This window comes from Triplophysa dalaica, chromosome 16 (assembly GCF_015846415.1).
Source record: "Triplophysa dalaica isolate WHDGS20190420 chromosome 16, ASM1584641v1, whole genome shotgun sequence".
Taxonomy (NCBI): Eukaryota; Metazoa; Chordata; class Actinopteri; order Cypriniformes; family Nemacheilidae; genus Triplophysa; species Triplophysa dalaica.
This window is the reverse complement of record NC_079557.1, coordinates 20598349-20623954: the sequence shown is the minus strand read 5'-3', so window position 1 is coordinate 20623954 and position 25606 is coordinate 20598349. Positions and strand designations below refer to the sequence as shown.

At 36.6% G+C, this 25606-nt stretch overlaps 2 protein-coding genes across 6 annotated transcripts; one reads left to right on the top strand and one right to left on the bottom strand.

Annotated features, from left to right (window-relative positions):
• Positions 1–80: 80 nt before the first annotated feature.
• LOC130438271 (uncharacterized) lies at positions 81–8530 on the bottom strand. Of its 5 annotated transcripts, none has more exons than XM_056770118.1 (10): positions 7951–8087; positions 7746–7801; positions 5654–5750; positions 4959–5017; positions 2969–3705; positions 1467–1606; positions 1228–1379; positions 1003–1157; positions 669–748; positions 81–588 (listed from the first exon to the last, which is right to left on the bottom strand). In XM_056770118.1, the coding sequence occupies exons 5-10, from the start codon at positions 3691–3693 to the stop codon at positions 506–508; spliced, it is 1335 nt and encodes a 444-aa protein (XP_056626096.1). In that variant the 5' UTR covers positions 3694–3705; positions 4959–5017; positions 5654–5750; positions 7746–7801; positions 7951–8087; the 3' UTR covers positions 81–505. The 5 variants fall into 5 exon arrangements, with proteins under 5 accessions (XP_056626096.1, XP_056626097.1, XP_056626094.1 ...); XM_056770119.1 differs by having other exon boundaries at positions 5654–5715; XM_056770116.1 differs by lacking the exons at positions 4959–5017; positions 5654–5750 and adding an exon at positions 8396–8530 and having other exon boundaries at positions 7951–8031.
• Positions 8531–11819: 3289 nt separating this feature from the next.
• On the top strand, positions 11820–24772 carry LOC130438064 (ephrin-B1-like). The gene is made up of 5 exons (XM_056769827.1): positions 11820–12216; positions 19452–19726; positions 20050–20142; positions 22501–22614; positions 22715–24772. Exons 1-5 carry the CDS (start codon positions 12101–12103, stop codon positions 23080–23082), a joined length of 966 nt encoding a protein of 321 aa, XP_056625805.1. The 5' UTR covers positions 11820–12100; the 3' UTR covers positions 23083–24772.
• Positions 24773–25606: the final 834 nt, after the last annotated feature.

The following is a 25606-nucleotide window of genomic DNA, read 5'->3' as shown; positions in this document are numbered from 1 at the left end:
TTGGCAGGAAAATTTCCAAATTCATTGAGGATATCAGACCAAACTCCCCCGCCCCGATGGGAAAATCAAACAAAATAGTGTAGAGCACAGGACAGAAACATTTATTAGTCCCTTCAACAAAAGCTCAAAAGGAACAAACATATTTGTCTAGAAAAAAAAAGATCATATTGAACATTCAGAAATGTCTTAAGGCTGCTGTACTTTAAGCAGCTAAGAACTTTAACAATGAACTGCCACATGCAGTAATCACAACACATCTGAGAACATATTTCACACCACAGTGTATATTTAGCAAATAGCAAAAACATTAGCTTAAAGTGAATCAACGTTTTGACAATGAATTGTCAATTTTACACAGCAAAACAGCTCAATAACATCAGAACAATAAAGCATAGAGCATACAACCAGATGAACATTGCTCCCATTTCGATTTCTTGCATTTCAGAGTTGTGTAGAGATTCACAGGTGCTCTTATTTTCCTTTCCGCAGCGGTTCAATCGTGACATTATTTTTTGTTTTGACAGTAATGGGACACAAGATACTTCTCCCACTCTAAAGACTGTCGTCTTGTTTTAGGTTGAACATGACCTGGAAAATAAAATCATGAATGTTACTGTAAATGCTACTCTGTAACCTGACCCTCACGTGACTTAAAAGCACACACTCACTTCTCAATACCCTGAATCTTTGCTGTTCGTGTTTGGCATATCCATGCTGAGCAAGTTTTACAGACAACGAGTCACCTCTCCTAATGGAAATATAATATGGAACCATTAAAAATATCACTCAAGAATAAAGCCATCACATGGTGGAAAACTCATACACATAATTCTATAGTACTAGTTAGTATAGCATTTACATTTGTCACTGAAAGGCCAAACCTGAAGTAAGAGAGGGAGAAACACGTTTTCGCTTCCAAATAGTTCAAGTATTTACTTTTCAAATGTAACTAACACGGATAAAGAAAATATACATCAAAGTATAAAAAAAAAATGTTCTTACCTCATAGCACCAATCTTTCCCTTCTCCATGAAGAGCTCAACCAAAACATTGCCTCTTTCAGGGAAAAGCCTGGCGTACAAAGTCTTCTTCTTTACTTTACTTTTAAACCAGCTGATCGCTTCAGATGACCAGTTTTCACCATTTACTGGCCTCACCTAGATCATACAACATCTCCGTTAACAAATGAGCAAATTAATAAAAAATAGAAATGCTCGAGTCACCTACATTTGCCAATGACACCTGAAGAGTTTGCATTGGTATTGAAGCAATTTCTCCACACAATTCCTTTATGTTTCCAAGAGAGACGCGAGCAACATCCCCGTAGTCAATCCTTCTGACCTCCACCTTAATGTTTGCTAAATCTTTCTGGCTGTCGGCTAAGATGATCAGAGACAAAATCATAAACTGATAAAACAAATTCAACTGATGGTGTGACTGCTGCTGCTAGAATTGAAATGGCTGACCTGTGCATGCATCACTTATCTTGCAAACCTGGACACGACACCATAGCTTTCGTTTTGGAAACCATGCCATGACGTATTCGCCAGTATCTGGGATGCGCTTCATTTCCGCAAAAGATTTGCCGCCGCTGCTTTCCTTACTGCTTAAACATGAATAAAAGGAGAAGACGACAGACTATGTTTACATACATCCTCATAATGCAATTATATATAGGAGCCAATATTGTGATTACACTTTACATCATCTACATTAGAGGTCGACCGATAACAATAAATAAGGTGGTCAGTATCTTCCGATAACGACTAATTACCGCTAGTTTTATTTGATGGTTTATTTAAAATAAAATAAAAACAAAGGAAATTAAAAATGACATGTATTACATCAATAAACATGTTGCTTGAACCATTAAACTGTATTGTACTTTTAAATAAAACATATTAAACTCCAGTGTGTGATTTAAACAAATTTATAGGTTTGTTAATTTCTAAAATTGTAATAATTTAAAACATTCTAGGCACCAAACTAGCAGAATGAAGGATGCATTGTAATATTTTGCAATATATAGTATCGTGTTCACATGCGTGTTTTTTTTACATTAAAACAAAATGTCATTAACATTAGCTGTTCGTGCGGTCTCGGTCATCTGCTTTCCATTTCGGAGTCGGATCTTGCGCGCACGCACATTACATACAAATGCCGTAGTTACAATAATCAAAATTTAACATTTCTGCGTGTATTTTTGTCACCATTTGAGAACTTCTTAAGCGAACGTTAATAGGCTACTAATGTTAGTATCGGCTGTCTCACCCGATTTTTACCATCATGTTTACTGCAATTGACACCAGCTTGTCATTGTTTTAAACACCCATCTGATGTATTCCACTCCGTGCAAACTGTGGTCTCGCGTCTCCAAACCATAAGATGTATAGCTCCAAACTAAACAGGCTGTCAGTTTTTTTTCCACCTCTAGAGGTCAATGTTCTACACTATACTCTGAACCCTCCACCTGTGTATCACAGTAACGGTAGAGCTATCGGTGGGGATTATTGCCGATAGTTCAAAATTCAAATTATCGTTATCGGTGCAGATTAATTGGCAAAAATGATGAATCGGTCGACCTCTAATCTACGTGCAATAATTTGATCTAAATAATTGGAGTAAGCATAACCGAAGTAAGGTATCCATCACATTTCTTTACTCATCACAGCGCCAAATAACCATAAAATACACCTTCATAACGCTGTTTTGCATTTGACGCATTACAACGATAGCCAGTAACACACACCTACTGTATCGGAGATCATCATCTGTGCTGTGTATTATGACAAATAATCAGATGAATAAAACCTTCATGTTAATAGGAGCAAAGAGGTTCTCACGTCAAGTAAACGTGTTACTGCGATCAAATCTTTCCTATAATCACATTATTGGTGCATATGTAAACGTAGGCTCTGATAGTCATATAGATTGCGCTACAACACAGACACAATAATGAAATACTTACAGCAGGACTTCAGATATTTCCAAAAGATTTGTGTCCTGGTGCTGGATGAAGAACTTGTCCGGGTTAACAATGCGAGTGATGACAACTGGCATCTCCTCAAATTTACGAATCTGGAACTCTGGGATTTTGACATTAACATCAGTAACATTTTCATTGGCATTCATGAGTGTGTGGGGGTCTCTGGGTCCATTCAAAGCACACGACTGATGTACTGAGGAACAGGTGCTTGAGCTGGGGACTTCAGGAACTTTCCAGTCACTTTTCCAGTCGTGGCTAGGAAAATCCATCATTTTGGGGGGAGGCGCCTTTGGCAAAGAGGGATTCAATTGGGAAAAATCCACAGTGTCCCATAGCTCCATGCTTGTGGCAATCGTCCAGCGGGAGGCTGAAAAATGACAACTGCTGTTTTTCTCTGGTAATATGGGTTGAGAAAGTTTAGCTTCAGAAAGTATGTGCTCGCTGTCTAAAGCTTTGGCCTGTGCGATAAACAGTGTAATCCTCATATCCACAGATGCTATTGTCATGATGTTTTGTTGCATTAGACTCAATGGTTTATCTGTAGTTTCCAGTCTATATTGGACGGAATCCTGTTCACCCAATCTCAAAAAGCTAAGGAGTTGAGAGGATGTCAACTTCTGTCGAACTTCACCGTCACGACGATGACGCATCTCATTTGGAATGAAGATGAGTTTTTGACGGGGTTTCGCAGTTATGCTCTGATGCATGTTGATCTGTAACTTAACACACAAAAGCTTTTTGTCAGCATCATATTTTCTTTGGGATGAAAGTATAAACTGTGTTAAATGGCTCAAAATGTTCTGGAGCAAAACAACCGAGCAGGTCTAACAGTGAAATACATGTTTCTTCGTAAAAGTCAGCAGGAAAAAGATACGTTCAGTATACATTCTATTTTTTACCTCATATTTTGTTAGATCATGACAGGGTTTTTCCTGCATAGAGAAATTGGAGGGGGCCGTCTCCGTCAAATGTTGTGCCGCCTCAGACTCTGTCATTTGTAACAGCATTACGCCACATTGCGTTCAGAACGACTCGCACACGAATGACTCATTTGAACAGATTCATTTAAACTACTGAACGTTTCAGTCACTAGCGAATATAAGAGATCACAATCATTTAAAGTGAACCACAGAGAATGCAAGATGTGAATGAATTTTGCTCATTTAGTAAGACTGGTTTATTCAGTTGGCTATTAAGGGCTGAAAAGTTAGTTGAAAACGATTGCATTAGAAAATTAAACATTTGTGATTGGTTGAATAAAACCTAATAGTTTTATATAATTTAAAGGTACAGTTTGTAGAAATTTCCGCTAGAGGGCGCGATGTAGAAGCGAGGAATGATGGGATATGTTGTCTTCAACTCCACCGCTGATGGTACCGTTGATACATCAATCAGACTGGGACAAAAAATCATGTTAGTGGAATAGGTAAAGTAATAAAGTTTAATAAATGTTGCATTTATTTATTGCGTTTTATTTCATTAGAATGAATTAGACCTGAAAAACATAAGGTTTAAACTAAATTGATGTTACAGTGATTGTCCAATTCGATGGTGTAATAACACTGCGCAGTTTTAAGTGTTCAAATCAATAACAGTAAAAGTTATTTTGAACGTACCCACAATAATGACGGACCGACGGTACAAACTACTTACGCATCTGTCTACGACAGTGTTAGTAAAGGCCGTAACAAAGGGTAACGTGGATATGACGCCATTGACAGGCGACTAAACGGCCCCGGTCCACCGTTAAAAAGGGTGATTTTCTCAGGATTTAAAAGCAGTTGGAAACATTTGAGATATTGAAAGTACTCCGCTGAAAAAAAATATACGACATTGGCCAAATGGTTTTTGGATATTTTACTGCAATATTTTACCATTCCCTCCATTCCCGGTATCAAAAGATGCAAGAGGCTTGAAGAACAGTGATAGAAAAAAAGCCATTTAGAAAGATAGCATATGCGTGTTATCTTACTTCTGAGGGCCGGCCCAGCCTCTGTTGGTGCCCTAGGCAAGATTTAGATTGCACCCCACCTATACAAAATAAAATCAGATATCCAAGTAAAACTCATTTATTTTACTATAACATGAATTGTGACTAACATAAATAGGAAGCAATAAAACAACTAAAAAATATTTGTAAAAGTATTTTTACCTAAAATAATATAAAACGGATAATATTCAAAAACAGTTTTATGAAGAAAATAAAGAGCTCATAAAAATGGATATTTTGATTATATCATTTAGAGAAAGGTTAATGAGAATGTTTTTTTAAGTTTTGTCACCTTCTGCGCAAATGCTGTAGGGACACAAAGTTTGTTCTATCGTTTTGAATTTTCTTAAAGCGGCACTACGTAGGATTGGCCTCTTTATCACCAACTCAGTTTGTAATTGCTACTGCAGGTGATGTGCGGAGGTATTTTCTTTATGAGCGTTGTGATTCGGCACTGCTCAATTTCCCGGATGAGTCTGATGTTTTGAGTCGTGGCCTGTGACAGTCCGACGGTGAGACTATTCATTCATTTCTACATCAGTTACGCATAATAAACACTGATAACATGGCAGGTAATATAAAACGAAACAAATAAGAACATAAATAGACCCAAATAGGAAATGGAGGCTGTGTTGAAGTGTTTTGATATTATTTCGGGTGCTGGGTCATTTCCATACCTGCCTTTATGGCCGGGAGTCTTCAGTTTTGTCATCTCTCATGGAAACTCCCGTAATGCGAACTGGACAGAAGATCCCCGAACACGGGTCTTAAACGCTGACAAGTACAGTAATAAATCATTGTACATCATAAAACTATATAAACTATATGTAAAGCCTTGCCATCATATCCGGGATATAAATCCGTAAATTTGAGTAAAATCACAGGCTTCACTTTTCCATGCTAATTCGCACCATATGAAATACAGATGTTGGGAAGCCATTTCTAAATCACACAAGGTCCCCAGATAACACTAATCCTGTGCAAATAGGGCTGAAAGTACATTTATCATAATGAACATTAAGAGAAAGTACAACCAATGAAACCGTACCCGTCTTTATAACGGAGCTACGTTTTTTGTTATCTATTGAAATGACCTGTTCAGAAGAAATAAAGTCATGCCTGCGTCAGTTTTAAATCTTTTTATATTACAGAGAATTCATGCCCCTTTTGAAATGCCTTGCCAATATCAATTCTTATTTTCGCACGAGTCCAATCACATTCACTTTATCTTTGTAAACTTTCATCAGTTCATATGTTCTTGTTTTTCACAACTGATGAATCCGCAGATGTCAACCCAGCTTGCCGTTCAAAAGTAAAAGTACTACACGCTGCCATAAATAATACTAAAAGTTCACAAAGTACAAAAAAACATGCGAGTACACACCGGTCACTCGCAGCATTCATGCGCTGGCTACCAGCCGGAACCTCTGACAAAATGATGGATAGAAGAAAGACTCCAAACAAGGATCTCCGGGAAACACGATCCGACGGGGCAAATTACAGACCATTATAATAAGCTTTCCGTGGTGAATCCCGCAAGGGAAGTGACAGTTTTAAACACCGTTCTTTCATACTACTGCGATATTCTCTAAAAACACAGAACTCTTGCTACGGTTATGCCTGCCGTTTACACTACTCCAGAGATTACGACCCCTGAAAACAGAGACTTTTGGAAACGTTGCAGACCACGTTCTAGTTTATTTTCAGAGACTTTAGAATATGTAGGCATGGTTCCTCACATTCGCTTGCTGATTGGGTCTTATGTATCATTGCATTTGCTTACCTGATTTGTTAAAGAGTACATAACTAGGGATTTTTAAGGTCCGACTTTGGTTTATTGAGTGTCCAACAACAAGTTTATGTACATAGGTGTAAAAACACTTTCATAATAATATGCAGTTATCCTTAACCTTACTTGACTGACTCAATGATTCGTTCCGCGAGTCATCATTGTTATCCTAGTCTAGTGTGATTGGTCTACCGTGAATGAGGCTCACAAGCAACAGTATTTTGGGGGAGAAGAGTGAAGTGATTGAAGACAGTACTAGCAAAATATAGGTGGGGACTATATGTAGTGACGTAAATCAACGGCGGTTCGCGAATCAGACTAGGGACGACCGACCCATTTGCGTGATTCAGAGTCGACTCCCTTTTTTCCAAGCCAATAACTTTGTTATTCATTCACCTTCGGACTTACAACTTGGCAGACTGCTTACTTTCACACACAGCAACATTACACACTGCATGAAATGTAATTTTCGTGATCTCATGCTATGTACTCTTTAAGCCCCTGTCATATGAGCCATTACGCTACCTGAAGGCGAAAAAATGAAAAATAACCACTGTCTGGCCTTCCAGGATTTTGGTATGAAGACAATGGTTTACAGCACAGGGTGAGTGTATTTTTGCGTTTCATTCAAGAAGCAGTGGTGCTCGACCTGACATTCATGATGTCAAAAATTGCCCTTATTAGTATTGTTCAGCCAGTATTCATTTTCCTGGATATTTTTACATTTTTAATTCAAAGACTACAGATATCAAGTATGATATTCAGCTAATCCCAGAAATGTCAAAACTTAATGTCACCATATACAACTAAAACAAACGTTTAATATTACTATAAAACAATTTAAATGTTTTAAATATTGCCTAGGACCTTTTACCATACAAATGACAATTATATCTCCTGAAAATCAGAGCGACATGAATGCCACGACAGAACTCGCAGCTCAAATGGAGGTTTTGTATGCGTGGAGTTTGCATTCTCACCTGCATGGCTTTGGACACACGCGTGTACTCTCCAGGAGGTAAACTGCCGTCCAGACCTGTGGATTTATGATGTAATCAGAGACATAAGCGTCTTTATCTCACTGAAATTTTAAATGTATTTGACTTCATGTTGAGCAGAACATAACGATCAGCGTGTGACATCACAGCACCGCGAGATCACACTGTTTGAATTCTCCTCCAGTACCTTTGTGTTGTACGCAGATCAGTCTGCGCAGCGCCGAAGCTGAACACCTAACGATTGGGATGTTGAACAGAAGCGAAGCTCCTTCAGGAAACAAATCAGAACATTGTTTTTACACGTGCACACGATGACTAACGTCACAGAAAAACAAGTGGTGCTAAAATGGAGTGTGCTAGCGTCGTGCCGTCCTCGTAGCCATGCCACCACGTGCTTCCGGTCATCGTACAATTAGGCCACGCATGTATTTAAAAATGATTCACGAGATTAATATTTAAAAACATCTTAACATTAACAATTGCAGCCTAATATGTGGTCGCTGAGTCAAAGTCGTGTACACGAACGAGCACGAGTTCCTGTTTTTTTTTTTACTGGCGGGTTTGCATTCATAAAACGAGCTCGAGTTGTTTCATTCAAGATTCAGTAATGTGTGAAAATGTCACTCGCTTACCGTCTGAAAGTTTCTATGGAATACGTTTCTTGGATCTTTTAACTGGCGCACTTAAGTTTCTTGGATGTTGAAGTGTTTCTTTGCAACAAAAAACGTGTCTCTTTTCGGGAGGAACGTCATCTTTCAACGACCAGTTAATTTTCGCGCCGGAATCAAGAAAGTACTTTGTGGATTAATTCATCGTTTGTGTAAATATCGCTAATGTCTTCTTCCGAATCCCCACAAGAGTTCTTCTTCTTCTTCTTCTTCTTCTTCTTCTTCTTCTTCGTTGTTTGGAGCGCTATATCCCCACCAGAGTTGCCATTTTATGACGTGTTTAAACAAGGAGAGAAAGTTATTAACCCGCTGATTCGACATTCATGGAATGTTTCAAATTTGCATATTTAAGTGCGTCGCTTTTTAAACAGGGAACAAATGTTGGCGTTTGTATTTCATTCATGGCGCAGTCAGGCGAGGAGCTCCCGCTGCGGAGATTGTTTAGCGGTTTCACTTCGAAAGAGGAAATAAATGCTTGTTATGCCTTTCTTAGTCCCCCAACTGTCAAAACAAAATAATATCTGTGGGAGTGTTCAATACACGCGCTGTTTTATGTATACATGACTTGTTTATATGGATCTTGGTTAACGACACGTGTATGGATTATAAAATAAACGGGAGGGAATGGAAGTCTTTTTTTCTGATAGAGTTGTGTTGGTTTAACGGGGAAACTTACTCGGCATTGTAAAGAGGTTTTTCTGTTATATCAGTGATATATCAGTTTCTTATTTTTATTTAAAAAACACTACCATATTTGCCGGTCAAAGATATTTATTTTCCCATACAGTGTAATACGACCGGAAATAATCCTGCCCACAAACTCGCTGATCGAACTTCTGAAATGGCGGCTTCCTTCAACTAGCCTGATTGTGGCAATTTAAAGATAGATGAGTTATACGTGCCTTGATTATAGATCTCCTAGCAACAAGCTCTTTTACTCTCCTTTGGTTAAACATGCGTTTTCACTTCTGCCTCTATATTTTCTGTAGGGTTGTAATAAGAACTTTGTGATAGTTTTTGTGCGTGAACCATTTTGCCGGAAGTCGCTGTCGATTTTTGGAAGAACCTTTTGTGAGCAAGTGTAGAGTAAACATATGGATTCTTGCCAGACCCCGTTTTATCATGTCCCCTCCGGTCATATTGATGGTCGTCAAAGGCATAGGACTCAGTATTTGTTTTACCAGGCCAAATGACATATCTGCATAAAGTAAGGCTTTAAACTGTGCTCTGGCTTTTTGAATTCAGTTTTGGCCTGTGTTTTGCTATTTCCTGTCAATATTTTTTACTATGAAGGAGGAGGCTCGGATGCGGTTCACAGAGCAGGGCAGGACCAGGGGTGCCTCACACGTCCTGAAAAGTGAAGCTGCCGGCTGTGTAATCATCCCCTGGTGTCTGTCTGCAGTACAGGCCATAAACCCGCTCTCTCCATGTAAACAACTGCGACAGGAGCTACACTATCAAATCTAATTACACTTCCAATAAGATGTTTTCTGGAGTTTTAGTCAGTTTTTATCACGTTGATGTATGTTCAAGTGTTCATTTTTTGAATAGGTTTGGATTTAGTAAGTTATAAGATTTTATAAAAAAAAGGGTGCGGTAACATTATTTCTTCATTTATGATTGAGTCATCAGGGAATATGGGCAGGATCTTGATTCCAAGCTGCTCTTGGTGCGCAGACTCTGGCTCCACTGACGATTCCTTCTGCGTAAGCCCAGGCTCCAAACTACCGTTTTTCAAAGCACCCATCATCGGACGTTTTAGGATCATTTCGTTACAATGGGATTAAGCGGCGTCACGATGTCCATCTTTCATACAGTCTATAGGCAGGACTTAGACTATGGAATTCTTATAGAGTGGGGCCCACCGTTCAGAAAGATTTTTTTCTGCATTGTTTATGGACGGTGTATCACCTGCGTCCTCTCAACCTCATGCCTCTCCTCCTGCCTCCTGGCTTTCCATCCCTAAATGCATCTTACCAGAACAGAAGATTCTTTCTTCACTGTTAAAACAGGGAGAACATTACCTGTGATGTAGATGAAGTGCTGTGGCAGAATGCGGGATATTATTATTATTTTTCCATATTTTTGTCTTAAAGAATGAAACATTTAGTTTTTGCTGACAAAAACTGTGATTTTTATTTAATATTTTTCCTTGGGTAAGAAAAATACCAACGGAAGTGTTTTGAACAGAATGTTGATGTTAATGCATTGCATTTATGTGTTTCATGTGTAAGCACAAATAAGTAAAAATGTACATATGGTAAATTAGCTTTTTTGCCTTTTATACAAACTTTAGACATGAGTGGATGTGATGCTTCTTTCATGTTCATATGATGTGAGCGTCCTCTGCTGGACACCGTTATGACCTTTAGTGTTTAGTGATACTGTGTGGGCAAGGACAGTGATAGGAAAGCTTAAGATCAAGTACAACAGTCAGTTAAAAAAATGTGTTTTATGGGAAATTGAGCCAATGCTGGTATACAGATAAAATATGTAAGTTGAAAATGATGCAAATGTGCTGTTTGATCTATTCATGGAGCACTTTCCTCCTGAATTTGTTTTATTTTGAGTGTTTAATCAGTTATTGTAATGGTGGTTAAATTATTTAGCATTTAACAGTCTCAAAAGCTAGACTGGTTGGGGCTGATGATTTGAAGCAAAATGGATAAAAAGTTATTTTTACTTTATTAAATACAAACAGTGTTTGAGTTCATAGATGCTTATTTTACTTTAAGAAAATGTGTAGTGGACTGATAATTGTACTGTATATTAAAACATATATTATATTATTTTGGCACCTACGTTGGGGGTATTACTAGTCTAAAAGAGAAGAGAGAGAGGACTGGTTGTTTATTTTTTACATTTATATGCTAAATTGCCTTTTTGTTTTAAAAAAAACACAAAAAAATATATTTAATTAAATTAATATTGATTTTTATGTATAATTATAAATATTTTTTAATAAATAATAATTGTTGACATTTTATGTTAGTTATTATTGACATGCTTACATTGCATTTTACTTTATGCATCACAGAAATAGACGTTTCCTTAATGCATATTTATACCGATATACATTGAACTGTACAATATCGTGACAATTTTAATTAGTTAGAAATGTGGTAAACATTTAACCAAAATAATAATGACATCACAAAACCATCACGTTCAATTTCCCCACGCAGACGTCTGATAAAAGTTTTTTTCTTAAATGTATCGAATCTATAATGTTAACATATTTTTTAACGGAACAGATGAGAGTGTGATCATAGGATGTGAGTACAGAATGGCGTTTTGTGATTGGTTGAAGTTTAGATGGGGTTTGTCCTGTAGCCTGACAGAAGCAGTCGAGTGATCCTCTGCCTTCATCCCGTGAGTAACAGTAACATGAATGTGATCTGTATCTGAAGCTCAGCTGGATGAAGGTCATGTCATGAGTTCCGTGCTGTTTCACAGATGGATGGACACAAGATGGAAGCTAGCCTTTATCGATATGTCTCTTTATAAACATTACATTTACTACAGCACAGAATCTGAGCTTCATTAACTAAAGGCACGAGTTCACTGGATCGACTTATTTCACTTCAGACAAACTTACATTAGACGCTGCTGCCTGACGAGAGGGACATGTGCTCAACATCACGAATAGAATCAGATTAGCGCAGTATTATGGCTGGACATGGATACTGGAAGTATAACATCTGGATTTGTATATTGACGAACTGGTTTATATTATGTTCAGCCAAATCACTGGACACCATCATCTGGAGCTCTCAAAACACAAAGTAAGTCAAACCATGACGTAAACAGCTTACATTTAAACTTAACAGATATTGTGTCACGTGTCCCGTGGTATTCAATTTATTCGAATTCAATTGCATTGTTAACTGACTGTCTCAAATAGTTTAACTGTATTAATTGTTTAATGTAGGCTTATTTACTGTTTTATGCATGTCTAAATGTGAATAGTTCAAGCAGACAGTCAAATATGAATGTGATTATTTAGAGCTGCTACACTGAATTAATAAGGACTGTCAAACGATTAATCGCGATTAATCGCATCTAGAACAAAGGTTTGTCTTTGCATAATATATATTTATTTACTGTGCATATTAATTTTGTATTTATAAACACGAAACATACAAACATATACCAATATTTATTTAGGAAATATTGAAACATATTAATTTATATTTATGCAATAATTGTAATTCTAAATAAACGTTTATTAATTGTTATATTTTATATGTTTCTCAAATATATGCATTTATAAATACAAAATTAAAATGCACAGTACACAGACATATTTACGTAAACACAAACTTTTATTCTGGATGCGATTAATCACGATTTATCATTTAACAGCTCTCATGTTAATACATTTGATTTGATAGTAAAAGGGACATGTGAAATAATGAAGAAATGCTGCAATTTATTATTTTAAGCTATGTGTGCTGCAAGATTGTTTCCCAGCCGCACTGTGTGTTTAGCTCTTTATAAAAACTGTTGGACTGGAAGTTAATTCTCTCTGAAATAAATACGAAACACAAACCGGCATATGTCATGATATGACAGGAGACATGCTACCACATGACTCATTTAATAGCAATTTTCTACCTATTTCCTCCTGTTATTGCAGGTCTTACTTTAACAGCTCATTAAAAATGCATGTAATGTCAGCTGAAACTTCCTGAAATGCATTTTTGCTTAATGTAAAATGTAAGTGTGTTGTGTATGTAAAGCATTGATTTGGCTGGTCTCTTATTGAGCACGCAAAACTCACATTTAAATTGTACACCATGCCTTTACTCAAATCAAATTAACTTTAGTGCACAGCATTACACTTCTGATAACTTTTAGTCTCTTCATTGCATGTCCGATCAGATATAAAAAAATATATTACTTTGTCTTTGTTCCCTTAAATCTAACTGAGATTGTTTACTGTAGAAAAAGATTATTAATTGCATTTGTTAGCCCTATTTTTTTTTAAGCCACCACACTATTCTTTTTATGACAATTAAAGTGTTGAATAAAAGAGCTTGCCATAAAATGACAATTCTCTGATAATTTACACATCCTTGTGCCATCCCAGATATGGTTTTAGCTGATGCATCTAGGATCGCATGAATCAGAAAATATTTTTTATGGGGGGGTGACTGTTGCCTCGGGTGAAATTGTGATGGAAAGTATTTTTTGTTCAATTCTAGCCCTGCACCTCTGAGGCTGTGATCACATTACTCACTGATACAGATCTTATTACTAAAAACAGGGGCTTATAGCCTGTAGTCTGCTCACAAAGAACACCTGCGTTAAACCAGCTATTGTAATGTGAAGTCTTGTGAATTTATGCGCTCAACCTTAAGCTCCTGCTGGAGGCCTGATAATAGTTACTTACGGATAATTTAAATGTAGAAGTCATTAAAGGTAGAGGAAGTTGTTGTATTGTGTTGCATTGCGAGTTTTCAGCAAAATACAGAGTGAAATATGACAACTTCTTGATCTACCGTTGGATCTAACATCGATATTCATTCTCAGGATTAACTATATAAACATTAAACATTACACTTTTCATGATCGAATCATATTTTACTCATTTATTACATTATATAAAACACAAAACAGTACTGTTCAAACAGAAAAAAATATTCCAAACGTACCAAAGTCAGATGATCAATTTGTATGAGGAAGAGGCAAAAGCGATCACCATCTGACATAATGGGTGGGGTTAGGTGCTACAAAATATCTCTGAAGGCATAAATATTTATGAAACCGCTTCTACTTTTACAAATCCAAAGAATTAAATGTGTCTTGATCTGATACATTAGGTGAACGCTATTAAACAATAGAATACCCTGCATGTAAAATGGTCTTTAAAACGCAACCATAGGTCGGAATAAATCATCTTATGGTTTGCATTTATGGTTTGGGTTATAATTGTTGTACACTAACCTTAACATTGGGGGATTCATGTTTGTCTTGAAACAGTGGAAAACTAGTAGCACTGGGGCATTTCACAAAAGTTGTAGGAAATAGCCTTGAAAACTAAACATTAGGGGCTTTAAACAGAAAAATGAACTGCTGTCAGAATGAAACCAAACACAAACCATCATCTGCTCCCGGGCGTTATCACTTCCATGCGTAAGAATCCTGAGAATGCACTGAAAGTGAATGTCGGTGTCAAAGTGAAAGTTTGTAAGTGTTTTTAAAAGAGGAGGAGGGATACTAATTATTTTGGCTCGTGGAACGGATGGATGTGACAGGCATTTCAAAATCCATTAGAAAGCTCTTTCTGTGGAAGGATTTAATGGAATAGCGGGTCCCGCCCCTGCTGTCCACATTAAAGTGTGTCAGTTCACCAGATGGATCCACAATATTATTATAAACCAAATGGATCCAAGTAGATAAAGACTGATTAAAGAAAACCTATTAGCAGTACATTGAAAACAGAACATATTCTTGATTCCACCCGTGTCTCTCCCCAATACCGTCATGAGACTGAGACCCACGCTTCTGGATCCATAGCAACATGTTGTGAAACGGCTGGATGAGAGTCGTGTTGTTACTGGCCACTCAGCTCACTGAATAACACACATATTTTACCACAATCCCCAGTTACAGCACAATTGATTAAATCTTCTCGTAAGACTTTAAACATTCATAAGTAATGTGTTAGTGATATTTTAATTGATTTCCTTAAATGTTTTAGAAAAGTGATTTTTGTTATGTGAAGAATAGACCTGCTTCCAACTGTTTCCCAAAGGAAACGTAAAACAGATCTCTTGATCGTTTTCATATCTAATATAAACATAAATAATTCTTATCAAGACGAGTCTTGCATAATCTAATATATGCTATCCATATGTTCTGTCAACAATTGACTCCTTTAGGTGTGGGGTGGAGTGAGCCGCTGGTGGGAATTCGCAACCTCACCACTAGATGCCACTTAATATCATACACTGGACCTTTAAAGGAGTATCTCACTGTAAAATAAAAATTTCATGATAATTCTTCATTTACCCATATGTCATATGTCTGTGTGTTTATTTCTTCTGTCAAAAACAAATTGAGGCTTTTGAGAAAAGCTTATGATGGCCTTAAACGGGGGGCTGTTGGTTGAGGTCCAAATGTCAGTTTCATCGCAGCTTCAAAAGGCAAAAGCCGATGGGTGTTGTCTAGTCAAACGATTAGTCATTTTCCAAGAAAACGAAAACATTATATACTTTTTAAACATAATACACAGCTTGCCCTGCCTCCCCGATGCACGTCCACGACTTGCGTAATCACAAATTCTAACGCAATGATGTTGGAAAGTTTACGCGTCGCCTTGATTTCAACAGATTTAAACATCCCTGATATGCAAACAAACTGACCATTTTGCACAAAGACAAAACGTGTCAATCAACATCCAAGAACTTTTGAAAGGTCTTCTTTATCCACACTCGTGAACACTGGGTCAGAACTTCCTCTTACGATGTGACCTTTCCAACGTTATTACAGAGTGTGTGAAGTCGTGGACGCGCATCCAAGACGCACATCGATGCAGTGCGAGCTATATATTTCTGTATGTTTTCTGCATTGTTTCCACCAACCTGATCGGCTGACTTCACATAAATCACCACATCATCTACGTTTTTAAAAAAGAAAAGTGAGCAGATGTTCCTATGCCAAAATGTCCAACTGGTATTGTGAAAGGAGGTTTTGAAGAATGAATGGAGGTAACATCTTGTTTCGTATTATGTATTCATTATGAACAAATATGACAGAAGCACTTGAATAAATATCACAAGTTTGACTGGCAGATCTTTCAGATGAACTGATCATTAAACTCCAACAGGAATGTGTGGTTTTGTGTTGTTGAGCTGGGGAATGTTGATCTGCTAAAACACATTGAAGACCAGGTGTTGGGCTCTGAGCTGCGGGGTTCGAGGGGAATATGAGCTCTTTCAAAGAGGCTGGAAGACTCATTAGCTTCATATCGGCCTAATCTCCACACTAATTCATTTAGTCCTCTGAGCTTTTGTATTAATATCCCACCATTCCTTTCTTTCAGGATATTGCATGGTATCCATGACAATAATTATGTGTCATTATTTTCCAGTCAGGCAAATGATATCCCGGAGGAGAGTGCCGCCTGTTTTCGGTGGTCCAGGCGGTGATTAGACTTGCAAATGGGCTAGTTTTGATTTCATTGTGTGTGCAAGACAATAAAGCAAATGAAAGGCAGCCATTTCAGGGATGAACGTTCACAGAATGGTGAGGTTACACATGACAAACGGCCTTGTAGATTGGTTCTTTATGAAGGTGTGACTTGCAGTGTGAAGAGTTCAATTTTTCAATATTTGGCAAAGCAAAAACCAAACTGTCTGTAATGTTCCAGAGCTGGAAACAAACTACAACTCAGCATGGGGACTCTGATGTTTGTTGGAATGTTTTCAACAAGTTTGTTTCCGAAGAGCCATTCTTCATATCTTTAAGATTTAAGGTGATTAACAGATTAAAGTCTGAAAATGTGAATTTCCTGTACCCTCAATCTCTCTTCTCTCTAGTGAACTAAAGTAGTTGTTTTTAAGATAAGCTTTACAAGAAACCTTTACTTTGCTTTAGTTCAGGCTCGAGGACTCTTATTTTGTTGTTTATTGATAGACTTTCGATGTGGTTGTGTTAGTAGTTGTTTATGTTTATTATCTGTCTCAATTGTCTTGTTTAGTTTGTGAATGTGTATTTTTGCTTTATTCGTTCCGTATGCGATCAATCTTGTGTTTGTTTTGCAGTTTTTTCGTTTTTAGTTTGTTTTAAGTCTATGTATTTCTTTTATTTAATTTGACAATTACCTACGAAGTGTACAGTTGACTTTAATTATGTAAAATTTGATGATGATTTTGATCACTTTATCAGACATTTTAATGATGTGCAAGCATGATCATTAAAGAACTTTATGAACACATTTTGTGTAATGTTGACAGCTCACCACTTTTCTTCCAATTGTGTTGAACTGGTTAAATAACAATTATCTGTGTTTGTTTCATGCCAATAAATCTGAAACTCATATAGTAACATCTACTGTGTAAGGGATAATGTACGGGCAGCTGGTTGTTATCGTAGAAATAAGTCCCGGCAGCGGGATCAGGTGATCTTGTATCACACAGAAGGAGCTTATTTCGCAATAACAGCCGGCTGCTTGTACATTATCCCGCTTATTACACGTCTACTTGGCACATGAGAAAAATCTAGACATGAAATGTGAATTTGAAATATTTTATTAGCTCATGTTTATCGAATGTAGACCTTCTATAGGGAAAAAAGCTGTTTACTCTCGGTTTTAGGGTAAGAAACGACGTTGAAATGTCACGAACAGGCAATTTGGTTTAATCATTTGTAAATATAATATCATATTTGTTATTAAAAGACAGATTATATATAATTTGTCAAAAACTTCTTAAAATGATTGGCTGCATCTGTCTTACCTTGAGCAGTGTTGGGTAAGTAACTCTGAAAAGTAAGTAATTAGTTACTAATGACATATTCAATAGTGCTATTAGATTACTGTACAAATGACTCTCTCCAAAAAGTATTTAATTACTTATTACAAATTACTTTCTATATCCTACATCAACGTTGATTTGTAAAGTGATTCAAGGACAGACATGAAACGGCTCATTTAATTCATTCAGATAAATAATTTAAAACCACATAAAGTATTCTTATTAACTGACCGAGGATACATTTAAGCTAAAAGCATATGTTTTAAAGTAAGACTTCATGTTTAAAGTTTTAATGTCATTTCCACTATTGTATATACTACACGGTATTTATCTTAATTACATCAGAAGTAACTAATTCAATTACAGAAAAATAAGAGTAATCCCTTACTTTACATTAAATTAAATTACATTCAGTATGACTTAGTAACTAGTTACACCCAACACTGACCGTTTGTTGTTAGTTTTGAGAGGTTGTTATCTGGGTTGTTAAATGTATTCCCTCATGTTGACATGTTTTCTAATGTACAAAAATATGATTATACAAAAAAATCCACAGTGCTTGTGTAGATGCATTTGTGAAATTTGTATCAAAGTAACTAAAACGAAGTAGCAACCACTGTTAGGCACACATTGTGACAGATTGCACATGCTCAACACATACAGTATATAAATGTGCTATATATATACAGTATATTCCAAACAATTGTCAGAGAACACAACTGTGGTCACACTGCTCACCCCTGTGCCAGACCTTTGACCTATGTCTGCATTATGTTTCTAACAGATAGCTGTACTCTGTTTCACCTCAAATCAACTCAATTTAGTGAATGTATTAAAAGGTCAAGTGTTTATTTAGAGGTTAAATTGATAAAAAACAGTCAAGAACAATGAAAAGACCAAACACAATGGTATGAGACAGCAGAAATCTGTTTGCTAAGCTTATTTTTTCCTTTTCCTTTAAAAGTATGAAACATAATAATAAATGACTTTTTGTTCAGTTTTCTGTGCTGACACATGAACAATGCCTGTTATTTCAACTTTTATCTCTTGCTATCTGTTCCTATTTTTCTCCACATGATTATATTACAAATGTCACGTGGAGTTATCCTTGGGGCACTTTGCTGGCTGACCTTTGTCTTCTTATTGTTCTCAAGCATTTTTTCGTTTGAGCTCCAGTGTCCTGCCTTTACTCAGTGATATTATATTAACACCTGTTAATAAGCCATGTGTATATATGTCACACATGTGCATGAAAAATGCTTTGAACGTTTGCCTGTTGGTAACTGGAGAAGTTTTTGGTGTTCTAAGGGGGGGCGAGTGCATTATATCAAATATCAGAGAAAATAACTCTTCACATGAATAACAGTAAGCCATCAAGACTAAAAATGAACAATTAAACAAATGTAAAGGCTTTATTTTCCCTGCTGCATGTGTTGCATACGAGCATCTTTTCTTAATTTTTCAAGTTTAGTACTGAACGCAACTTACTAGCTTTTGCAACTTACTAGCTTTATGTTGTATTTCTTTCTGTTTTTCAGATTCCAGGAGGGCAAAGGCCTGGTGATCTATCCTGATATTGGGGACAGGTTGGATATTATCTGTCCTAAAGCAGACAACCAGCTGTATGAGTATTATAAGCTGTACTTGGTAAGGAAAGAGCAAGCTGAAGAATGCAGTACGGTCCTGGACCCTAATGTACTGGTCAACTGCAACAAACCAGAGAAGAACATCAAGTTCACCATTAAATTCCAAGAGTTCAGCCCGAACTATATGGGACTGGAGTTTGAAAGTAACATCGACTACTACATCACCTGTAAGTCAAACATTACTAATCCTGACAAAAACTTTCACTTCTGTAATGACGGGAAGACATTAGGCGGAGGGGTATTATTCACCAATGATCAGATGGATGATGAAAAGCAGATCCCACCAACCCATTATAATAAGCACTGTAGGAATTGCACCCCTGGGTCATTAGGAGATATAAAGTTATGAGCCATTATACAGTCACACCTGCCATTAAAACTCAACCAATAACAACTGCTGTAATGTCCATGAAGCTCATAAGAATGTCTCATTAAACATAGATGAAGTATGGTCAAGCACTCATATTACACTTGATGTTTTTTTCCACAGCTACATCAAATAGCTCTTTAGAAGGCTTGGAGAATCGTGAAGGAGGCGTCTGCAAAACTCACTCAATGAAAGTCATTCTGAAGGTTGGACAGAGTAAGTGTACAGCTTAATTTGATTTAAAAATATTATTTATTTGCATGTCCGAAGGTGTTGTAGCATTCAAAGCATCCAATACTTATACTGCATGTGTGTCTGCTTCCTGGCTGGATTAATCCTTGTTACTATAGCCATAGTGCTACTAGATAGATTAAATTAAAGTGAAACCTAAAAAGGGGTTGAAACTGTTTCATTCTATCACAAGGGGAACGAGTTTGAAGATCCTTAGTTATCCATGTTATGCCCAATCAAAAGTAGAAGAAAGGGCACTGATTCTGAACCTTTAAGGGAACCCAGTGTATAGAGAGATGTTTGGCTTAATATGTTGTACTAGCCTTACACTACTAACATTTGTCATTAGAAACACTTTAAATATTTTAAATTCTTTAAAAATAAACTAAAAACAATACAAACACACATAGTAATAACCAAAATCAATTCAAATTATAAATCCCTTTAATCCAGATTTTGACTTTTTGATGTTGTTTTCTTTATGAACATCAGTAGCCTAACGTTATTGTCTTCTTCTCTCTCTCTCACGTGTGCTCAAATACAGAAAAAATAACCAAACCACAAATATCTAATTATTGTGTTTATCAGTATATTCTCATAATGTATAAAGTATATGATTATGGTGGATGCTGTTGTCTTAAATGTCTTAAAGGCGGTAGTTAGTGATGCTTTGAAAAAGCATCAGTATTGTTATTCGAACATACTTCTTATTATTCTTGTTCTGTCACTTTTTTTGATGTAGACCTACGAATGAATAATCAAATCAACGGGCCTATTCGGGAATGGTGTGCTATGACTAGGGGGCAAAAAAACACCCAAAAAACCCATTGACAACATTGCGGCTAACATTGAGCGAGGATATCATAGAAACATGCGGATAATATACTATTTGAAGAGACTATCAGGCTCTGTAAGCACATCCCTCACAATGGGGTGTAAGTTGCACCCCGGGGCGTAAGAGCCTCCCAAAATTTCCGTATACTTATAATGGGCCATAGACTCCAATTCATTTTTTTTTTTTAATTGCGAGCTCTGCAGGACAGTGCCGTAGAAACATGGGGGTTACACCATTTGAATAGGCTGACAGGCTCTACAAGAACATACATCTAAATGGGGTGTAAGTTGCACCCCTGGGGCGTAGAGCCACCAGAAAATTCCGATTGACAGGAAACATGCCCATTTAAGGCGTAAAACATCCAGTGTTGAATATCTTCGCAGTACAACCACTTAGAGATGATCAGTGTCACATGATAATTATTAATTATTACATGCAGTCATGCTAGCAAACATGCTAATCATGCTTCAAATAGTAATAGTGTTAGCATCATGCTACCAAACATGCAAATCATGCTAGCAAATATGCAAATGATGCTAGCAAACATGCTAATCATGATAGGAAACATTCTAATCATGCTAGGAAACATGCTAATCGTGTTAGCAATATGCTAGCAGCATGCTTAACGTGTTACTCTCATGTTATTAACATGCATATCATGTTAAGATTATGCTAATACATGTGACATCATGGTTAATCATGATAATTGGATGTTTAAACTTGACATTATGTTGTGAAAATGTGTCGATACAATGCCATGAATATGTTAAAGTTATCAAATGTTACATTCCGTAGATAGCTGCAGGAAAAAACATTGTGGTTAGCGGTTTGCCACGAAAAGCATCAATCACATTTTCTTCAGAAAATGTTCCTCTCTAGTTTAAAACTATGATTTGAGGCACGTTTACGTTAAACAGATGCCTACTGAGACTTTACGCATTATTCTTCTATGGTAGGCCGGCTTGCTTGTGTCAAGAGGACATACTGCTACCTGCTGTCCCTGTGTATTTATATATCTGATCTTATGTTTGACCTCTCATATTTTACTTTTAAATATGGAAAACGTGTGCGCTTCGCTTTTGCGTTTAGAGAACGGGTTTAGGTTGCAACCCTTTCACTTAACGGATTTTGATGCAAAAAAATGTCAGAGTTTCAGATTTTAATTTAAGATTATGAGCGTACATGAAATTTTATAAAAGAAAACAGCCCACATCGATAAGCTATTGTCTATAATCATGAAAAAAGAGGAATTGCCAATTGTCACTGGGACTTTTAACAGTGTTTAAAGAGCAACAGTACTCACAATTTTGAGAAAAGCGAGAAGCTCTTTGTTTGTTTGTTTGCAAAATCAGTAGATAATGATCAGTATGATACCAAATAATGTGTTGGAACAAGAGCATCAACCAAACATTAACCATATAACACAGATCACAACATGAGAATTGATCAATTATCACTTTTTGCAGATGTCTGGTTGTTTGTATTAATTGTATTTATTTGTCTTATAGATCCAAACGCAACTGCACCAGACCCAGAACAGACTGAACCTCAAATGATCGAATCAAGCTTTAATGTTTCCATTGACACAGACTCAGACAGACCCGTGAGAGCCGGGAGCACAGGTACACGCTCAAAGAATCACATACAGAATAGACATTAAACAAATCACTGGTGTAAGTATTACATGCCTCTTTTGAGTGGACTCAATTCTATGTTTTTCAGAAATTATCAATCAAAATCCCAGCGACACGGATGATGGCATTCTGGGCTCCAAGATCACTCTTTTCTCTGCCATTGGTGCGGGATGTTTCGTATTCCTTCTCCTTCTGATTTTCCTTATCGTTCTGCTCATCAAAACTCGGAAGCGCTCAAGGAAGCCCACACAACCCCGTTTGGCACCATTGACCCTCACCAGCCCCAAGATGATGGGCCACGTCACCTCAGAACCCATTGACACGATCATCTCTCTGAGGACAGAAAACACTTACTGCCAACACTATGAACAAGTGAGCGGAGATTATGGTCATCCAGTCTATTTCTTACAGGACATGTCACCACAGAGTCCAACCAACATCTACTACAAGGTGTAGCGTTTCATGGGATGTCTTTACTTTCTTTGGGGGAGGTTTTTATAAGCCATAAAGTTACGTTTGTACAGTAACTTTTGCGTAAAACACACGCTTAAGTGTGCGTTCACAAGAAATAATAAACCATTTCTGTTTTCTTTGTTTAGTTAGTATTGTATAAAATAAGTGCACATTTCATAGCAGCAGTTTAGCAGTTAGCCATCTCATTTTATCATCATTAAATTTGTATCATCTATAAATCAGTATTATATTAGACATCAGCCCACCAGTGCTCTATACAGTGTTGGGTAAGTTACTCTGAAAAAGTAATGAATTACTAGTTACTAATTACATATTCAGTAGAGTAATTAGATGACTGTACAAATTACTCTCTCCAAAAACGTACTTCTTACTTTCTATGTCTTATATCAACCTTGATTCAATGTGATTCTATTGATTCAAGGATGAACATGAAACGGCTTTTTAATTCATTCAAATAAATAAAATAAAACTACATAAAGTGGTATTATTAAATAACCAAAGGATTACAAATGTGAGAAAGATAAATTGATGAATGACTTTGAATTTTAATGTATATTCCAGTGTTGTACTTATTCTTAGATACATCAGAAGTAACTGTAGTTAAATTAAAGAAAAATAAGAGTAATCCCTTACTTTACTTTTTCAAGAAAAAGTAATTAAATAACAGTGACTAGTTATTACACCCAACACTGCTTCTGTATCACCACGGCATATTGTATAACAATTTATTTTCCATGGTATTTATAATCCAAAGAGGCTCAAGCCAAATCATAAAATATGTATAACTAAATAGTTAAGAATGCAAGAGCCCTTGTTCTTCAAATGATTTTTTTATTGCTGATGTTACAAACAGTGATGTGGAAAATATTCTTTTTAAACTGCATGTGCATTTGATTACTTTTTAATAGTGAGCAAAACATTAGAATGCACTTCAAATGTGCACAGAGTGCATGCTGGAAAATTATTTGACTGCTGTTCACTGGAAAAAAAATCATCTTTTATCGTTTCGGGTCAGGCTATCCTATGCTGTCTGGCATTCTTGTACATCTTTTGTTGAACTTAAAGTTAGGTTATCGTAGCATTTACAGGTTTTATGACTTTATAATATTTTCTCAAAATGTTAGAGGAAGCCTCTGTCACCCTGTATGCCTCCTGTATATTATATTATTGTGTCTTGTTTATATCGTGTAGATTACAACAATATTAGATCAAACAGGGCTTCGGCACATCATTTCACCACACAGGAAATCAGATTGATATCACATTCAGGAAATGTTAAGTGTTGAGATCTCACAGGTGGATATGGTGGGTAATGGGAATGACTTAACAAATGCATTTGTAGTTGCTCTGTTGTTGTGCATACACTAATAATGTAATAACTTTCATATTTGATACCCATTTATCACTTAATCTACCACTGCATTTTCTGAACATTTTCGTACACTAGCGCCAGAAAAGCTTTCTGTCCCTTACACTTACTCTGTGTCGTTTTTTCCACATTAAGCTCAAGGTTGATAACTTTCTGTAATATATCACCCTGTTTTTATATTTGCTGCTGTTGAGAGCCCTCTGTTACTTCTCTATTGAAAACACAGCATTTCTGTGAGGCCCAACATTTATTTAAGACTTAATAACATCCTTAACACGCATCAAATGAACTGAAGTAACTTGTTAAAGAACAAATTAATTGTGTCATGCCTTAGTTTCACTCACAATAAAATCTGAAATGAATTATGATAAATTCAGTATCACTGCTTAAATCAACACAGGCGATATAATGGGCCATTGGAAAAAGAAAAAAATTTGGGCGATTACACTGTTTTTAAAGGCACAGTATGGGATCAATTTCCATAGCTGTAAAGGCTCAGCTAATCATGCCCAAATATATTGTCACCTAGTAAACATGAGTTAAGAAGGCTGTAGAATTAAATCAGTTTCACCTTTTATTATAAAAAATCATAAGAATCCAACACTGCTAACCAGGGGTGCGTTTAGCTAAACACGACATAACTCACTGGTTAACCACCGCAGTACAAATGCATCGTTTGAGAAACTTACTAGCAACTCACGACTTTCCCGAAAACTTTGTCGCACATCTGTTGTTTGAACCATGTTGGCTCAACAACATAATTGATGACATCACATAGGTGGGGGAGTAGTAATACTGTCTTCTAATTTATCAGTTTAGATTGATTCAATGTCATAATATACACTGCATCTGAAAACTATTTTATTATCGTATTTTTGCTCTCTATTGTTTCATTTCACCATATTTTACTGATAAGTTTCCTCCTAAGTTACTCCGCCCGGGGATTCCCCAGGGTCCTACGCACTTTTCAAGAAAAAGCTAAAAGATGTAAAATTGAATGATGGATATGGCATGTTGCTTGCTTACTTTGATCAAAATCTTGATGCGAGTCTACATGTCATAACAAGGAATGTTTTTCTAACTACAGCTCTAGACCTGTAGTTCCAACCACACAACTTTGCGATGCTGCTTGCAATT